Source organism: Hirundo rustica, chromosome 10, assembly GCF_015227805.2.
Source record: "Hirundo rustica isolate bHirRus1 chromosome 10, bHirRus1.pri.v3, whole genome shotgun sequence".
NCBI classification, from domain to species: Eukaryota; Metazoa; Chordata; class Aves; order Passeriformes; family Hirundinidae; genus Hirundo; species Hirundo rustica.
In genome coordinates, this window is record NC_053459.1 from 9,232,948 (window position 1) to 9,251,043 (window position 18,096).

The following is an 18,096-nucleotide window of genomic DNA, read 5'->3' on the forward strand; positions in this document are numbered from 1 at the left end:
TAGGACTGGCCAAACTAATACTGTGCTGAGCAAAGAGACAAGTATACATTATAAAATAACATGTTTAGTGAGTTCCTGAAACGTATCTGGGAATAACCAGGGCTTCAAGCTTTATCTAATCCTGAGCAGTAAAGCCACACATATATAAATGTCAAAAGGAAAAAAACAATCAAAAGACAAGTGAATTTGGTGTAAGGGAGGCATGAGTTAAGAATATCTTAGAGAGCCCTTGGACAACTTCTGGCTCTCCCTCTAGCAGTGCAGATTAAAACAATGAACAGAACAAACCTAAGAAGAGGAATAACATGTTTTTTTTACTTACTGAAAAGTCATCATCAGGGAATAATATCAGATCCTTAAACTGGCTGTCCCCAATATTTTTTTCAATCTCTGTGATAACAGCTTCATAATCCAAAGGCTCCAAAAATTTGGGTTTTTCCTGCTGTGGAAAGAAAGAAAAGATCAGATATCTCTCTACACACAAATTTGCTTCCCCCCCCGCCACCATAAACTGAGATCTGTAGCATTTTTACTTTCGTACACCAAAGCACGAACAACTTCTCCTTTCATTCCATTCTGCTCCACTTGTTGCATCTGAGCTCATGCATGAGAGTGAAGTGAGGAAATTGGGCCACTTGTAACAGCCACTCTCCATATCAAAACTCCAGAGCAATCTGTCAGCTCATTAGAGAGACTGAAACCACATTAATTTACCTGGAAGTCTCAGGAATTCTCTCTCTCTTTCTCCATAAATACATCAAGAAAGTTGATGGACACAGTTTGAACTGAACATAGATAGGACTTTGAGCTAATATGTTTCAGAATAAGAAGCCTGCTTATTTCTTCACTGTCTCACACAATTCACCTTTTGAACTGCTGGCAGTTTGTGAAAGCCACCATATTATTTTACTTGGTAATAATCCAAGGTTATTCTCCTGGGATAAACTATCTGGCATCTACCTCCACGGCTTCTCTTGTCAGAAAGCAGGACTAGCATCATCCTAGCAGTACTGCTATTGTCCCAAACAGCAGTAAAGTAAGAAACCACCACGGGAAAAAGTGAAGTCACATTGTCTTGAAATACAGCCTAAAAACAGAAAAAGAGAAGCCTGCCTGACATGCTAGAATACATTAAACAAATGAAGAGTCACGTACTAGAGTGAGAACATTTACTCAATTCAAAGATATAAGCATCAGGGAGATTGAATGAGAAAGGGCAAGAGAACTGCCAGAAGGGATGGAGGAGAAAGTGATGAGAGAGAAAAAGGATATTGGTGGAAACAAATGTAGAAACATTTACTCTCTTAGTCTGATCCAAAAATGGACATTAGACAAGTAGTATTTTATCCACTGTTCTTTCTTTGGGCTTTTTAGAATTATATAAAATTTCCCTCTGTCTTCCCTAAATCAAAAACAAGGGTGTATTGAAAAGAGAAAGCTTAGACATCTCCATAAAACAAATTTCTCCAATGAGATTGTCCCTCATTTTACCTATCTCATTCGTGTATGGTCCATTATACATATAATGATGCAAATGTGATAGTCCCTCTCTGTTTTGATTTTGCCCTAGAAAGTTCTTGTTTATTCTGTAATCACAGTCATCTCAAGATTTCTTATGAACATTTTTTCCCTTCTATATTAAATCCAAGACTCCCCTTGGGATCAAATGCATATATGAAAAATTTAATGAAGTATCAGTAACACAGCCACACAGATTAAAACACACGTTCTTAGAAAGTTATTCAATTTCTGAACAGCTGATGCAAGAATCAAAACAACTCAGGACCTCTGCAGGTCATCTACTCCAAGTCCCTGCTTAAAACATCAAATCTCCACCAAAGTCTGGCAAGGCAATTAAAAAAGGTAGAACTGCTCCTTCAGCAGTTCAATCTATTACCTCTCTTCTCGATCTATTAACTCTCACACTCCCATTTGCACACTTAAGAGTAATAAACTTCTAAAAATCATTACTATTTAGCATTCATAGGCCACAAGCACTATCTACTGATGCTGAGACATTAAAGGATTGTAAAAGACAGGCAAGAACAACACATAACAGTAACAAATTGAAGAAAACCACTTTGATTTAGATTCCGTGACAGGACTGGATTCTGGGTTTTGTGGTGTCCAGCCAAGACAAGGAGCCCTCCTAGGACATAAGACTTCATATGAACCCAGCCACATCACCTTAAGGTGTCCCAAGGCAGGACTTAGCCCTGGCCTGCCCCAGCTGACACAATGATCCAGTCCTGCTCAAGGAGCTCTTGGGCTGAGCATCAGCCATATCCCTTAGTGAGGTCTCTCTCTGGCTTTTGCTGACAGCAGTTCCCCACAGGAACTTAATGGGGTCACTTGGCCAGGTCATCATACACAGCTTGCTCTCATTGCCTTCCAAACTGTGTTAAGTCACTGCAGTATCTTTTTGACAGGAGTTTCAGACTTTCTGTCATTAAATCTGTTATTGCACCTATTTATTAAATATTACTTTATAAACACATTCCAAGAAGTTAAAACCACGAAGGGAAAACATGAGTGCACACTGAATGTTCCATCTATGCTGAACAAAGTTCACTCAGTTCAAGTTCAGCAGAAAGCAAATTTGTAGCAGTGCAACTCTTATCTTCAGTAGGAAACCTTACAGCAACATTGATCAGAAAACTCAAAGTAAAAGTGAAAGAAACACATGCACTGACATTTAGGTACCAGTGCTTCACACAGGCAGTTTTCCTGGGTAGCGGTTTCACTAAAAGATGAACCTTTTCTGCAGAAAATTTGTTACATTGAGTACACCCATAACCCTCCCATCCCAGAGCTCATACTGGCAAGGCTAATGATTCTGAAACAATCTCAAATCTTAGTAAGACAAATATGCCACTGAAATCATAAAATGTCTGCTCTTCAAAACAAGACACATGTCAACACAACCTTAATCGTGGTCAGATGCTCCTTGGAAACATCATGAATGTCAGTTACCAAAATCTCCTAAAAAGGCATTAAGCAAACAAATAACATAAGTAGTCACCTTCCTGTTGAAGCTGTAGACTAGAGAAGAGCTGGGAAACCCCAGAAATCTTGGGACTTCTCTAGAAATATGGGGAAATCCCATAAAAATACATAGCATTTACAGGTTTTCTACCCCTGTGGAAACTGCCCTTTTGCTGGGGCTGGCAGAAGGAAGAGATATTCCTCCTTCCCCCTGGAAATCCCCGTAAAGTTGGGGTGTACGCAGCTATGTCCCTTCAAAACGAATATTCTGCAGATGTTGGGGTGCAAGTGGAGTCAGGGCAAGCTATGTCACATTGCCCTCTCTGCTCTTCAGAGACTGGCAATGCTCAGAAAGCCACTGCTGAAATCTGCTCAAACACTCCAGGGGAAAACTTCTCCTTGGCAGCTGCAAGGTCATTTGCACGAGACAAAAATACAACTTGAGAAAACCCCGAAGCAGAGGAACACAGCAGCGTATGAATATCGCAGTTCCCACAGCACTAATTCTCCTGCTCTCAGTGCTGCAAAGGGCATGATCTGATGGAAGCATTTTAACAGATGTTAACAGAGACGTCTTTGAAGAAACATTACACACCTGAACTAAATACCAGTAGATATGACATTATCAAACCTACTGCAAAACTTTTCAGTGAAGCACTTCAATATTTATGGTGATGTTTTTCCACTGATGCAACAAAAATTACATTCTTCCTTCCATGTCGGTACAGCAAAATCCTGTGTAAAATGCAATACTGTATTATGCCAGTTCCCATAAATCAGAGGTGCAAGTAATAGCCTGTCCTTGTCAATACACTGGCTGCAGAGATAATGTAGTCCATTCCCTGCCAGCATCCAGCACGACAGTGTAATAAACACGATGCCTCTCTTCATCAAACATCTCTTCTACATGTTCTTACAGACCATAAGACTCTGCTCCGTGGACACTGACTCTACCCTTTGCAGAGCCAGTACCTTGGACTTGGCAAGGCTCAGCAGTGCAATGCTTGCGCTGCAGTTGTGATGGGAAGTGGCAGCTGGTTAGTTAGCAGCTTATCTCTGCTGCTGTGCGGTGGCTGCTCGGTTTTTTCCTCCCAAGCAGACAGAAGCAGTGAAGTTGGGATTAGCAAATTTCTCCCTGCAAGCACTAGCAGAGATCTGTAAATGAGTGGGGCTGATTTAAAGCTAATTTAATAACCACAGCACTGCCTCTTCTCAATTTAACTTGTCTGTTCTTTTTGGAAAGAGGCCAACCTGGCAACCTGTGCCAAAATCGAATTACGCTGGCTTGGATTTCTGTAATGCTTTTTATATTCTCCATCTCAAGTGAGTAATGAATTTAGTTGTGCTGAAATGGTTGTGAATACATCTAGTAAAAAGGCACTCTCTGACTCCTCACCTGCTACAACATTCTCAACAGTACCATTTACTTTACGCCCTGACAGCGTAGTGTAGCTTTGTATGTTGTTGAGCCAGCTTTTCCACACTCTTTTGGAACATGAAGAGATGCTAAATCAGAGCCAACACCATAGGAGGACAATATAGTTTCACAGGGGTGAAACCTCCCAGATTCTACCAGTGATATATGGCTTCATTGCTGCCATCTTTTGGTCTAGGTAAAAAAGGATTATATTTCCCAGTAGTAATTACCCAAATGATCCACATAAATGATATTACAGAATCAAGTATGGTACTTGACTTGCCTCCAGATGCACAGACATTGTGCACTGATGCTAGTACCCATCTTTTCTTCGTAATTAAATCTCATTCTCCTAAAGTTGTATTTCTGTGAACACTCCCTCAAGGAGGAAATGATGTAAGAGAGACCAATAGTCCCTGAACAGTCATCACAAGAACTTCCCTATTCTAAAATTACCTTAGACTAACTGCTATGATTTTCTAATGCTTTAACATCATATTATTCTGACACTAAATCATGAATATCTAGAACTTATTGAATTTAATAGAGGTGTTTAAATTAATTCCTTCTCTTCCACACACCAGGAAGAAAAAAGATAAGGAAACAGATAAACAGAAAGTTGTTGATGGACTTCAGTTACCCTAACCCTATCTCTGTGACAGGAGGATCCATGTTCATAAAGAGAGTTAAAACTGTTGTGATGGCCAGATTGGTCAAGATCAAGCAAGACTCAAATTTTATATTTCATCCAAGCTATGGCTTGTCAAAAATGACAGTTCATTCTAGTATACAACTGAAATACTGAAGTGGGCACTTAAAAGAGAAAGGCCAATTAGTAAAACAACAGCATCACCTTCCTTCATTTTTTTAGACTTCTTAATGATGTTATGAACCAAACCCAATCTCACCAAAACTCACAACAGCAAATTAAATTGCTTTCTAGGATGACACCAATGTGAAGTGCTTCTCACACTCCTTTGTTCTTCTTTTCCTTTCACCAGTTAAATACTGTGTCTTCGACACAACACGTTTTCCTGTGTTTTCATATGGTTAATATATGTAGCTAATTATATTCCACCAAGGTAGGTCAACTTCAGTTGAATATTTCTTTGCCAAGCCTGTCCAAACCGAAGCTCAAGAACAGCCAGGACTCCATGACTTTTGGAGAAAATGTAGCACAAAGGCTGAATTTAACCCTGTCTCAGATATGCCAGAGATCAGCATGCCCAGCAGTTCTGAGATGGGCTACCTGCAGCTGCCTGAACACTCAAGGAGCTGAAGCTGAGGCTATAAAACAATTTGGGTTTCACAGAGTCACCAAAACTTCTGCACTTCTGTAGGACCAATGTATGTCTCTACTCACAGGGCACAGACCAGTTTGGTGCCTGGGACGAATTCCAGGGGAAGGATATCTCCATTGGGTGCACCTATTCCCCCACCAGACCATGGTGAGCAGCCCAAGACCCCGTGCACTCCTGGCAGGGGGTCCCACGGCAGCATCTGTATCCAGGAGCACAGACAGCACAGCAACTCTGGGATTAAGGTGTCCCCAACACCGTCAAGCAGCTGAGCTGGCAGTGACAGGAATCACCCACCCAAAACGCTTCACCCCACAGGCCTGCCCTCCCCCTGCTCCCAGCACACTCTGCATCATGTTTCATTTCACTAAGGAAAATAAGCTTTGCATTTCAAGCACAGGGCAGGCAATTCAAGGTCTGCAAAAGGCACCTGGGGTATGGGTTGGGAAGCACAGCCAGGACCAGCAGGCAGACGGTCTCTCCTTTTGGTTCAGACCTCCCCCTCTCTTTATGACTGCTTGGCCTGTTCTGCGTCTATTTACAGTCTACAAACTCTCTGGCCACATTATAAAGGCTTCTTTTGGTTGAGTATGTGATCCACAATCAACAAATTTATTTAAATTAGTGGTACAAAGAAAATTTTCTTTGACATACCCCCTCCCTCCCACCTTAAAATACATCCACTTGTCAGGTCCAAAATGTTTAATTTGTCATGACTTTCAGTAAACCTCAGAGAATTGCACTTGGAAAGAATCCAGTCAGGGCTGCACAGCACAACTAATATACTCTTCAGTGTCAGCACTGAAGCCAACATACTAATAAATTTCATTAAGGGGATTGCCAGTTCCCACACGATTCTGCTACAGAGAAAATCACAGAGAATTACAAAGACTCCAAACCACCAATTCCTAGTGATTCAGAAATTACCTGCCAAAATGCTATGGTGTGTATATATATATATACACACATATATACATACTATATATGTACAGTACTCATCAGCTCAAACAGAGCAAAAGAAAGGAAACCTGTTGAAGATCCATCTGGGAATAATAAAAGTGAAAAGTAATTTTCATTCTTCAAATGCTCTTTATTCACAGAAAATTCTGACTGATACCAATAAGTGACCTGCTTGACTAAATGAGACGTACTTTGTACAAATACAGCTGGGATAGGATGAATCCTAATTGCTTACACTACCATTGTTGGGTGGATCACTATCTAAGTTTACTTTGTATTATGTTCCAGCTTTAAAAATTACTGTAAGAGAAATCAGCCTGTCTTGAAAAATAGAAACACTTCTCACGTGGATGAGCTAACTCAAAACTTTCATGTCAACTGATGGTCCAGCTGGAGCCCTCAGTGGCACAGGGAGCTGCTCCAGCACGGCGACCGACGGGCGGCCAGGGCTACGGCTGCTCAAACCACAGAGATCTGTTCTCAGGCAACTGGGCGGGACCCACTCCTTCTAATACCTCTTGTTTCTCAAGACACAATTTATCATTCCTTCCGTTATGAATTTTGAAAGCTCCAGCCCTCATAAAATGACCTCCCTTCACGGTTAAACTGTGGAAGCCACACAGGACAGTTGGTTCAGCAAAGCATCCAGCTGTGGGGGGAGAGGAGATGCTTTGTGAAATGTTCGACTTAGACATGTGCATTTCCCTGAATTCTGTTTCCCAGCCATGACTGTGCACCTGGCATTGCAGCCTTGGGCAGTGCCTTTGACTCTGCAGTGTCAGTGCATGGGCGTGCCCATCTTCATGGACCAGCACCTGTCCTTTTAGACAGTTGACAAAATTATCAGTACAATCTGCAAAAACCATTCAGGGCAACAAGGCAACAACTTACTCGTCCTCTCTGCTTATGCAGTATTTTGAAACTCTCCTTAGGAAGAAAATTTAAAAACTTCATTTAATCATAAAACTACTAAAATCAGCCACTGACAAGAAAGTGCTGTTTTAAATTTGGATTTAACGGGTTGGCTTTTCAAAATGTCAAGAATAACAGCTTCTAAATAGTGAGGACTTCTGAAGCCTAGACTAAATATTTGCCCATAGGTCACCTCAGGAGAAAAACAAGAAAGTTTTTTAAAGCATCATAAGGTGGTTTTTTCCCTAATAATTTACACAGACCTCTAACCTAGCAACACTCAGCCACTTTCTCTCCCCTTACCTGAACTAAACCTGGGAAAAAAAAAAAAAAGTGAAGTTTTAGCAACAAAAGGTTTTCTTAGAATCTACCACACAGAACCTATTCATGAAGAAAGCAAGCAAAAGCCAAAGACACAATTCACTCCTCTTCATGCAGACATCTGAAGAGACAGGTAGGATGTGGTGGAAGGGGGCTGGGCAGAAGGGATGGGAACTGTGGGGAGCAGAGAGGAGCTGACAACAGAGCTGGAGTGCTCCTGCCTCATTAGGAATTACTTCAGTCCAGGGTGGGAAAAGGGCATTGTCCTGCCCTGTGCACCACAAAGGGGATGCTGAAGTGAGTCCAGTTTGGCTGTTCTGGAAATACGATTTTCTCCATGTCTGCTTCTTCTAGCACAGTCTCAGGTGGGCAGAGCCACAGCCCCAAGCAGAAATGTTAACAAAACCAGCCTGCAAGCTGGCACACAGTGGATTTGACCAAAGCTTGTCAGCTTCCAGTGTAAAGGTTATGCAAACAGCACTTCTGAGTCTGACGGTGCATGCGTGCACACACACATATAAATGTATAACTTCACACAGACAGCCTATCTTTGTAGGCTCAGGAAAATCTACATTTAAAGAAAAGATGCTCCCAATTTTTGCCCTTAGGCAGCACTCCTAGCAGAGGTAGAAGCCCAGCTCTGACACCTATAGCACCTACACAGCAATAATAGCAGTGGATGGAGCAATGGGCAAACGGGTCCCCTCTGTTTGTACAAACTGGATGAATTAGGGAGACAGAGGGATCTGCCCATGGTTATCTGGGTACAGGTTCAGGGGAAGCACAAAAATAGGATGTGCCAGGCATTCCTGCCTCACCCACCTCTCCACCAGGTTCATCCAGCACAAACCTGCTGGTAAAATGGGGTAGATCTTACATGACATCATATGCAGCACAGGATTGTCTTTAAAACAGATTTATTTACTTTGAAACTTAAGATTTCTTTTTAGCTGACTTAGGTTTTAGAGTACATAGAAGAGTTTGTTTTTCAAGGACTGCAGGGAAAGCTCTCATGTCTGTTCATTAGATCACACCTGATGCTAAAGAGTTTGATCACTCTTGTATGCCTGATAAAGATGCAATGCAGTGCAAAGGCAAAAATCCATTCTTCATTTTCTGTTCAAACCTAAAATTTAGATGTATGAAGACCTAGACACATCGACTGAGCAAACAACTGTTTTGAAAAGGGCTCAACCACTTCAGAAACAAAAATAACTAACAAAAATACTTCCACTAACTCTAAAGAAACTTTCAAAGATATCATTTAACTTCTAGAGTACTTAGTAATAAGTCACTGTCCCATGGGGAAAATCTCATGTATGGTGTTCTGCTTCATTTTACTCAGTGAATAATCCTCTTTCTCCACCTGCACTATGGTTACTTATCTCTTCACAAGTACTAGGTATTTCTCATGTGACATGTCTGAGTAAATGATTGTAAGTATTTCCACAGAGGCTTAATCTGTAAAATTAGCATCACCTGTACATGACCGCTATAAACTCAGCTCTCACAATGACGTTAAACTTGTAATTGTTTCCTTGACATCAACTTCCCTCCCATCAATTATCTGGCTATCAATGCATTTACACACACACAGGATGTAAATGAGAGCAAAATCTGGCCAACCACACTGAGCTCAATCACCAACCTACTATCAATTAAAGCTAATCAGATAATAATCAGACATTAAAAAAAAAAAAAAAAAAAAAGGAGTTCCCAGCAAATAATGCAAGCCCATCTGCAGAAAACACAGGTCTAAGAATAGTATATGAAGAAATGCACTCTGAGTTAGGTCTCCATACACAAAAGCCTTTACAGCTGCAGTGGGAGCTGACATCACTTTGAAATCTGCGTGGAGGAGCAGAGGGCTGATGCATGAAGGAGAGGCTGGCTGCTGGTTGATAGCAAAAAGTGCCTGTAGGCCAAAGATTTAACATGCTCCAATTATGAAATATTGGGCAGAAAGACACAGATTGCAAGGCGCAAAAATAAAGCCAAGTGTGCCTGCATTTCCTAGGGGCTAAACAAACTACTGAGAAATATATCTACAGAGTAATATGACACAGTGACCCCATCTTAGTCTATCTTACGTTTGAAAAGAACAGAAATCAGCACAGATTCCTCTGCAAAGCTGAGCTACATTGCTGATATACAGCAGCCATCCACGTCAGGGGAAGTGCAGCATGACCCACAAGCCTCTGATGGAACAGGCTTGTTTCCTACTGCCAATTACAGGCAACAGGCACAGGGTGCTCTACGTTTTAGGTCTCACTACAATGCATTGTTGATATTTATATTTGGCACCACTAAATGGAAAGCTCAGTTTCTGTTATCTGAGGATCCATGCAAAAGGGAACAAATATATTCCTCTTTATCTGGAGGCAGGCTGCTGGCTAATTGCTACCATTTGGACTTTATTTCCAGCCATCCATTCCTGTAAGGCTGCAACCACTTCTAGTGAGCACTAATAAAGTACAGTCAGGATTTACACAATAATGACAAAAACCCCTCCTCACCAGGATTTAAGAGGATAAGTCAAGTAAGCAGTGCCTACCTCCTACGAAAGCTGTGTGAACTGCTAGGGTTAGACGCTTTCAGCAGCACCAGCAGAAAGATTCTTGGGACCTTTGACCATGGAGCTCAAACATGTCATCTTTGACTGCACGCCAATAGCTCAGGGCAGCAGAAACTACACCATAAAGTAACCTTGTCAAAAAGTTCCATTGCCATGTAAAGTACCTATCCAAAAAGGCAGCTAGTCACAAGCAAAACCCAAACACTACTAGATGAACCACAAACGATCTTAACTGGTGACCAAGTGTTACAACTGCAAAGTTCTTTTCCTTCCTACTTCAAAAAGTTAATGAGAATACTCTTCTTGGTTGTAATATCACTGATTCTGTTACACTGAACATGCTGAAAAGCCTCAAAAGGGCCCTCTGCATGCACATGCAAACAGAGTAACTGGATGAACAAAACTGTGGGAAAAAACCAAACACCTCTTGCCTTGAGGAAAAGGATTCATTGTCTCTTCTTGGGGAAGCTATTAAATGTTTTATGAGCTAAACTAGACTTTCAAGTAAAGAGAGTACACTGAAAACCAGTACTTGCCCAAGACTCCTCAACAGCAGGCTCTAAGTGTTTTACCTCTCGCTGCCTGCAGTTCCAATTTCAGTCAGTAAAGCTTAGGCACAACGCAGTTAATGTGAGCTTCCCAGTGCCCCACTGTGCCTTTTCAGGAGGGTCAGTCCTGTCTCAAAGCCATCAGTGGCAAAGCTGCTGTGTAGCCCATGGGGCAGAACCTCACTCTAGCTTTCCACCAAAGGTTCTGGAGCTTTCTCCAGTGGCTCCCTGCACAGTCTTCCTCCTCTTCCTGGCCTTGAGAGGTGCCCATCACAGATCGCAAACTCTGAAACAGCACAGAGGAACTTTCCGCTCCAGAAGCAGCACTATGAATTTTCATGGAACTTCCAGGCACTTGCTATAGGCGCCAGAGAGACAAACACTGCTGCCCTCAGGGTGTTCCTGATCAGCAATGTGAGGCTATAAAAGTTTCTCTAATGCACCTGAGTTCTGTAAACTCCTGAACTCCCTGTGCTTCAGTCTCACTCTCCAGCGCTCAGTCCCTGATCACGGACTGAACGAGGCTTGGTGAAACCTACATAAACAACGAGCAATAAATCCTGTTCTTTCCAAAGTGCAATCCTAAGAGTGACCTGCAATTTCTTAGCCATTTCTCAGAAGAGGTGAAAGAAGGGTTCATATACTCACACAGCTTAATCTGTGAATTTCTCCTTGATTCACTCTCCTAATGGTCTTCCTCTTCTTCCGCAGTTCAATAGGCTCCTTTCTGAATCTCCCACGAAAGCTCATTGTATCCGTAGGAATCAAGCAGCCAACAAGTATCTGTTTAAAAACTGTGCTCCTTTAACCTCCTGCCTTCAGCAGCTTCAGCACGACAACTGGAAGCTGCATATGCTGTTCAAGGGGTAAGTAGGTCTAAAAGTTACACGCTGTATCCACAGTAACCGAACAGAAAGAAGAAGAAAACCAGCAATAACTCATTTCTTCCTGTGAACAACATTCGGCTATTAAGGCAACAGCGTCTCATTAAACCATAAATTCACCCAGTCCCACCTCTAATGCAAATCGAAATAGGAAGTTGTAGAAAAAACACTGCAAGTGAACATCTATCTTTGTCTCAAACACCATCACATCCTTTCTCCTCACCACCCTGCCTGATTCGAAAGCCCAAACAGCTGCGCTCTTACTTCATGTGCGTGTGTGTGTGCAAGATAAAAAAAGTCATTCACGGAACAGCCGTCTCCTACAGAGCCCCTCGGTAGCCAACTTGGACCACAGAGCAAGCAGTGACGCGTTTGTGCTGCCAGGGCCCAGGGCCATCTCTGCTTTTGGACCAAGGTAGCAGTTCCCCTTTCACAGTGGCGTGAGACACCAATAAGAGGAAGAACCCTGCAAATTCCTAAATTTGCAGACAGTTACAAAAAGGGGAAAACAGAGAAATTCATGTGCTAATGTCCAAAATACATTTTTGGCTTGTAAAAAACCAAATTTTAGAAGTGCTGCTAACCCGCCAGCTAAGGACCTGCTTCCTTCACACCCTGCTCCCACCTCAGAGAAGTAAAGCTGCCAGACTGAGCCTGCTCCCCAGATGCCCCACACGGGAAATGCCAGCAGCTCCCCTTGCCCGCTACCCCACACAGGGGCAATCCAAGCAGCACCCTGACAAGTTAGAATCCCTCACTCTGTGCCTCAGAAGTGCAGTGGCCACAGGAGCAGTGACATAGCCAGTCAAATTATTCTTAATTAAGGTAGGAGACTCACCCCATGCTCAGCTGCCTGAAGGCTGGCAGGGCACAAAGGTCTTTTAAAACTGAACAAACCCCCTCAGTGCCCACACATGTGCAGGCACACACACAGACCCTTTTCTTCTTTGTTCCAGCTGAGGATTCATCCTGCTGCAGCAGCAATGCACTCCCCTGTGCACACAGCCCTTTGGAGGCATGCATTAGGTTTTTATTTTTATTGAATATCTGTGTGCATAACTAGGACAAAGGGATAGTTTTTCTGCTTTCCCATTCCGTATTTTTTGCCAACTGGACAGTAAGCATCACTCTCACAACTTGTATGAATTAATCAGTTACTCTGAGATCTGAAACTTTATCCTGCGTGTTTGGTTTCTTGTTGGGTTGTTGTTTTTTTTTTCCTTTCCAGCAAATAATTCTACAGACTCTAGGAGCTCTTTCACACATTGCTCAGGATTAGTAACGTTTGCTCCAAAGTAACAAACCTCTGCAGGAGTTCCAAGGACTGTTCCATATTCTAAGTTTCCATTCCAGGGGAGCAGAGACACTGAGCCCAGCATGTCTGACCTGACCACCACAAAACCACATCCATCTGATTAGCTGCTTTCTTCTTCCAAAGTTAAACCATGGTGCTACTTTTGAATTAACCCCCCATCTCATCACTATCTCTGTCATTCAGTCTTGCCTTTGAGAAGATCCCTTCCTTTAAACTGAGCGCTACCAGCCTGCTGAAACAGATTTCACTGTACTCCTACTAAGCGATGAAAGGCATCTGTCTGGCACCTGGAAACAAAAAAGACAACAGAAACCCTTTGCCAAGGTATGCAGACACTTCAAGCAGCTACCAATATAGAAGCAGAACATCAACCAAGCTGGAATCACCATTGTTTTCTCTCAAACCACCACGTTATCTCTATTGGAGTCCCTGGTGCCTCTTGTGTAACACAGGAACGCAGCTGCCAAGACCAGAGGTCCTTGCCAGAAGTTAAATTTAGTGCTGGAATCATCAGCTCTGCTGGCTTAACTTTGAGCAGGTATCAGTTCTCCTCAGAGGCTCCTTCGCTTATCCACTCCCTAACTCGACTGTCACACAGAAGACGCAGAGTTCCATCCTTCCTTTCCCTGGGAAGGCTCTCCTCAGCTTCCTGCCTCCCACAGCACAGAGGAGCCTTTCCAGGGTGCCCTTTCCACTGAGATAAGGGTCACTAGCACTTCCTGAAACTTTAATGAACTTGTATTACTCCAAAATAATGCAAAAGATGAACTTAGGTTCAAGTTTCCAGCTGGTCCTCATCCAGTTTACTCCACTAAGTGTCTTTTGTCCAAAAGATTTTCATTCCTAATATTATTATTAATCCTCATTTATTGCCATATCTCTGGCAGATAGGTTTTCAGGAAAAAAAACCTAAAATCACAGTATTTTCTCAACACCAAGGCATTGAGAGGTTGAAGCACTCGAATAACAAATAAGCTACAGCACGCACACAGAGATATGAACCAAAATAATAGGAAACAACTGCAAATAAAGACTCCACTTGCTTAGATTTGTTTTGGATGCAAATACCTCTTGTAATGGGGAATAACAAAACCATTCAAATGTCTAATAATTCTTTGTCCTGTAGCAAAGTACAAGCAAATTTTATTAGCATCAATGTGACTGTAAAAGATTTCCTAATTTTTCCTCAGGACTTCTCTATCTCTTCATTTGAAGGTGCCAGATAATTTTAGATGATGATAAAATTGGTTGTGTTATGTTAATATGAATAAAGCTCCTGTGCTGCTTTTAAACTCAGAACTATAATGTATAAGGTGAGATGTATTATCCATACCTCAAGGTATTCCAAGAAGAGAGGTATTTGGCCCCAGGAAAACCATGAGCCTTGGTTTACATTTGTGAACTGCTTCACCCAATTCATAGAGTCAAAATAAGGATGCTGAAGCCCTCCATAAAACAATCTGTTATATAAAGTAGTCAATTAAATGTTTGATTGCCTTCTGCTCTGCTTTGTGGGACATGTTCATCTGCTCCCAGCAGTTTTCAGAAATGTACAAATATGAAAATGTACAGATGGGAAGAATAATAACATTCGATATCTCTGCTCCAGTTAAGGAAAAACGATGCATTCCTTTTGCTGCAGAACCACTAGCATTTAAGTTTCCAACGGGGGTCACAAATCCTTTAGTAACTTTTTACTTCTCTTTTCTTCCATGTCTTTGAAAGTTTCTCATTTGCCTTTTAGATCTATTCGTTGACATTCTTCATTTACTTCAGTTTGAATTGTGATATACAGCAATATGTAAAAAACCCTACCATTGAACAAAACTAATTCACTGCTACAGTACATCATGTGATCATAGGAAAATGCATTTTGATAGTGCTTTGCTAGGAGCCCTAGAAAGATACAAAAATTCAGTTCCTAAAATCTCTATCTTCAACTATAGTAAAAGATACCCCAAAATAGGCTGAGTATTTGGGCTCCTGTGTAGCAAATAATCAATTCACCATACTGTCCTACAATAGTACAATCTACCAGCTCCAACCCAGAAGGATCAAGGACTAATACTCTTGTTTGTCACACTGGCATTTTTTTCCACCCAGTTCAGAGAAGAAAAAAAAAAAAATCTCATGCAAACATCAAATTCATAGCAAATTTCAGAGAATGAATACTTCCCTTCAGCTCAGAACTTCTCTCTGGGAGCAATGCTGACCTTAACAGAGTGCAAGTCAAAAACACAATCTTGATTTATGCCAGTGAATATGCAAATAATGGCATAATCCTGACTCAGGCCTTTTGTTTAACAGATTTGAGAAAAATTTCATTAACAAGTAAGAAAATTCCTTTTGCTAGAACAAGCTGCACCAACTCCACATTATGCCTATGCTAAGGTTGAATCCTGAAATGAAACACAAGCTTTCCATAACAAAAAACTTGTTTCATTTATAAACTAAGGCTCCTGTGATGACAGTGACACTGCCATTCAGAAAGTCTGCGCAGCCTAGACCAGTACTGAGAGATCTTCTGACACACTTAATGTTTCACAACTTGGCAGAGTGCACCAAAGGACCTCCATACCTCCCTGGAATGCCTTGTGGCACTTCTAGCACTTCAGAGTTCCTGGTAGAACCACTACAATACAGTAGTAGAAAAAAACCCAGGATGCCAGCCCTGGCCAACACGCAGCCCCTGGGGTAGAACCAGAAACAATCCTGCACTCTGTGACCACAGTTACAGGCAGCTATTAGCTCAGGTACTGGGGAGAAGAAGAAAAGTCATGGTTCCTGGAGAGGATCACAAAGAGCTCTTTATATTTTCCTTTTTAAATTTTGATATGTTCACATAATGCTCTTCCAAATTTGGTGGGTGGTGTTTTCATCTTCTGAGAACAATAATGAGGAGATTTACACAGTTAATATCCCACAGCATCCAGGCAGTGCAGATATACAGGCTGATGCTGCTTTTCCTGTCTTCAGCGTTAATCCCTCAGCAAGTCCCCCAGCACGGGCTGTGACACCCTGAACAGGGCAGTGCTGCCAGAAGCCAGTTCTGTGTTTGGACAAAGCCAGCAGGATCAGATATTCCACACTGTCCTTTCTGTGGTCAGAACGCTGGCTAGGACATTGATTGCACTGAGTGGCCACACACTGGATGTGCTTTTTTCAGGTCTGACTGTCAGAAGTCTCCCAATGGGACTGTGAGGCTGAGGCTGAGCACCACGCATTCACCTTACCTGCATTGTCGGGGCATCGGGAGGAGCGGGTGCTCTGGACTGGTTTGGGACTGCACCTAAGAACTGCACTTCCCAAAAGCTTCATGTTGGACAGGTCAAGCACATCTCTGCACTGGGGCCAGGGACAGATGGGTGCTTTGTACTAGCACCTAACAAAGACAACAGAAAGCACTAGTGACCTCCATCCCAACCCCTTTGTCAAAGGCTGAACATTCTCTCCTCTCCTACTCCCCTCGTCAAAAAACTCCCCAGTCAAACCAAGAGGTCATATTTTGGAATTAAATGCTCACTATTGATCCATGAACATTTGAACATGTCCTAAAAAAAAAAAAAAATAAATAAAAGAAAAGGAAAAATATGAAACCAAAACAATGTAAACAGAGAGGTAAAACAACTGAGTTAGAAAAACTACATCCAAAGCAACCTTTGGCATTGAATCAACTGAATTGAATGATACTGGGTTTTTTTTGGGAAATATGACTCCACCTATGGTCTAACAGCTTAAGCCGATACATCAAACCTTGCACATAAACGCTCCCCAAAGCCTTTAGAGCAGCTGGTACTTGCATTTTGCCCACACATCCATACAGCTCGCTCTGACCAGGCAAAGGGCTGGGAATCCATCACAGTTAAAATGACATCAGCGCACAAGGTGAGCTCTCCAAGGCAGGGGGACGGTGCCCCTGCATAAATAACCATGAAAAGCAGCCTTTCTATCTGTCAGAGCTCTGCTAACAGATCATTCCAGACAGCACTCCCTCATGTCAGAGACTCTGCCTGTGTCAATCCATCTCTGCTCTTCCCAGGCAGATCAGTGTGCTGATCTCAGCAGTTCCTCTCCCTGTGCCTTCACCTTCCCTTCGTGCCCAGCAATCAGTGCACTCACACAGAACACATCTGGGAGAGGCTGCTGTGTCTCTTTGCCCTGCATGCAAGGCTGAAACAGCACCTCCAGCTCAACTGGTGGTGACAGGAGCCATCCACAGGTTGTCCATGCCAGCCTGTGCCTTGCCAGAGGATTCACCCATGGCCAGAGGGGACCCTGATGGGCTGAGGAGACGGCCTTGGGAGAGAATTGGGCAGCTCCCGGCCTGATTGATTGCCCACAGCAGCTGATGGCCATTTCATCACCTCAACGCAAACACAAGGGCTGGCGGGTAACATCCTCACCCCAAGAGCCCTTTGCTACCTTCTTTTGCTGAGATAACAGCTCCTAAAGATCATCCTGCTGTCCTCCTGTTTGGGAAGCAGGCTTGGCTGAGCCAGAGGCAGTCCCTCGCTGTCCCACAGCCTGAGAACGCTGCTGTTCCTGCACACACCATCCTGCTCTCAATTTGCCACCACGGCGTTTCTATCAGCTCACCCTGCAAGAACACTGACAGAACAGCAGCATCATTTCAGCAGCTTTCCAAGCTGGAAACCCACCTGCTCCTGGCACAAATGCAATGCATTCCTTTGCCACAAGGCTGGATGAAAACGAAAAGGGCCTTGGAGAACCTAACGATGGTCTCATTTACAGACACAGCATCCCCGCAGCTCCCGTGTTGGCCGCCCCTGCTCTCCTCCCCGTCAGCCCTGTGGGCAGAGGAGCACAGGGAGCAGGGCACAGGTTCTGTGCCGTGGTGCTGTGCCAGCTGGCCCCCTGTGC

At 42.9% G+C, this 18,096-nt stretch overlaps 1 protein-coding gene across 11 annotated transcripts in view; it reads right to left on the minus strand.

Moving 5' to 3' along the window:
• The window catches only part of DOCK10 (dedicator of cytokinesis 10), a 142,803-nt gene that overhangs the window by 89,746 nt on the left and 34,961 nt on the right, over positions 1-18,096 (minus strand). For 7 of the 11 annotated variants that reach the window (XM_040073825.2, XM_058421868.1, XM_058421864.1 and 4 more), the window contains one exon: positions 323-442. In XM_040073825.2, the coding sequence (XP_039929759.1) occupies positions 323-442 (120 nt within the window). Of the gene's footprint in view, positions 1-322; positions 443-11,664; positions 11,858-18,096 lie in introns of those variants that run through there. The other 4 variants (XM_058421871.1, XM_058421867.1, XM_058421869.1 and 1 more) reach the window with 3 other exon arrangements.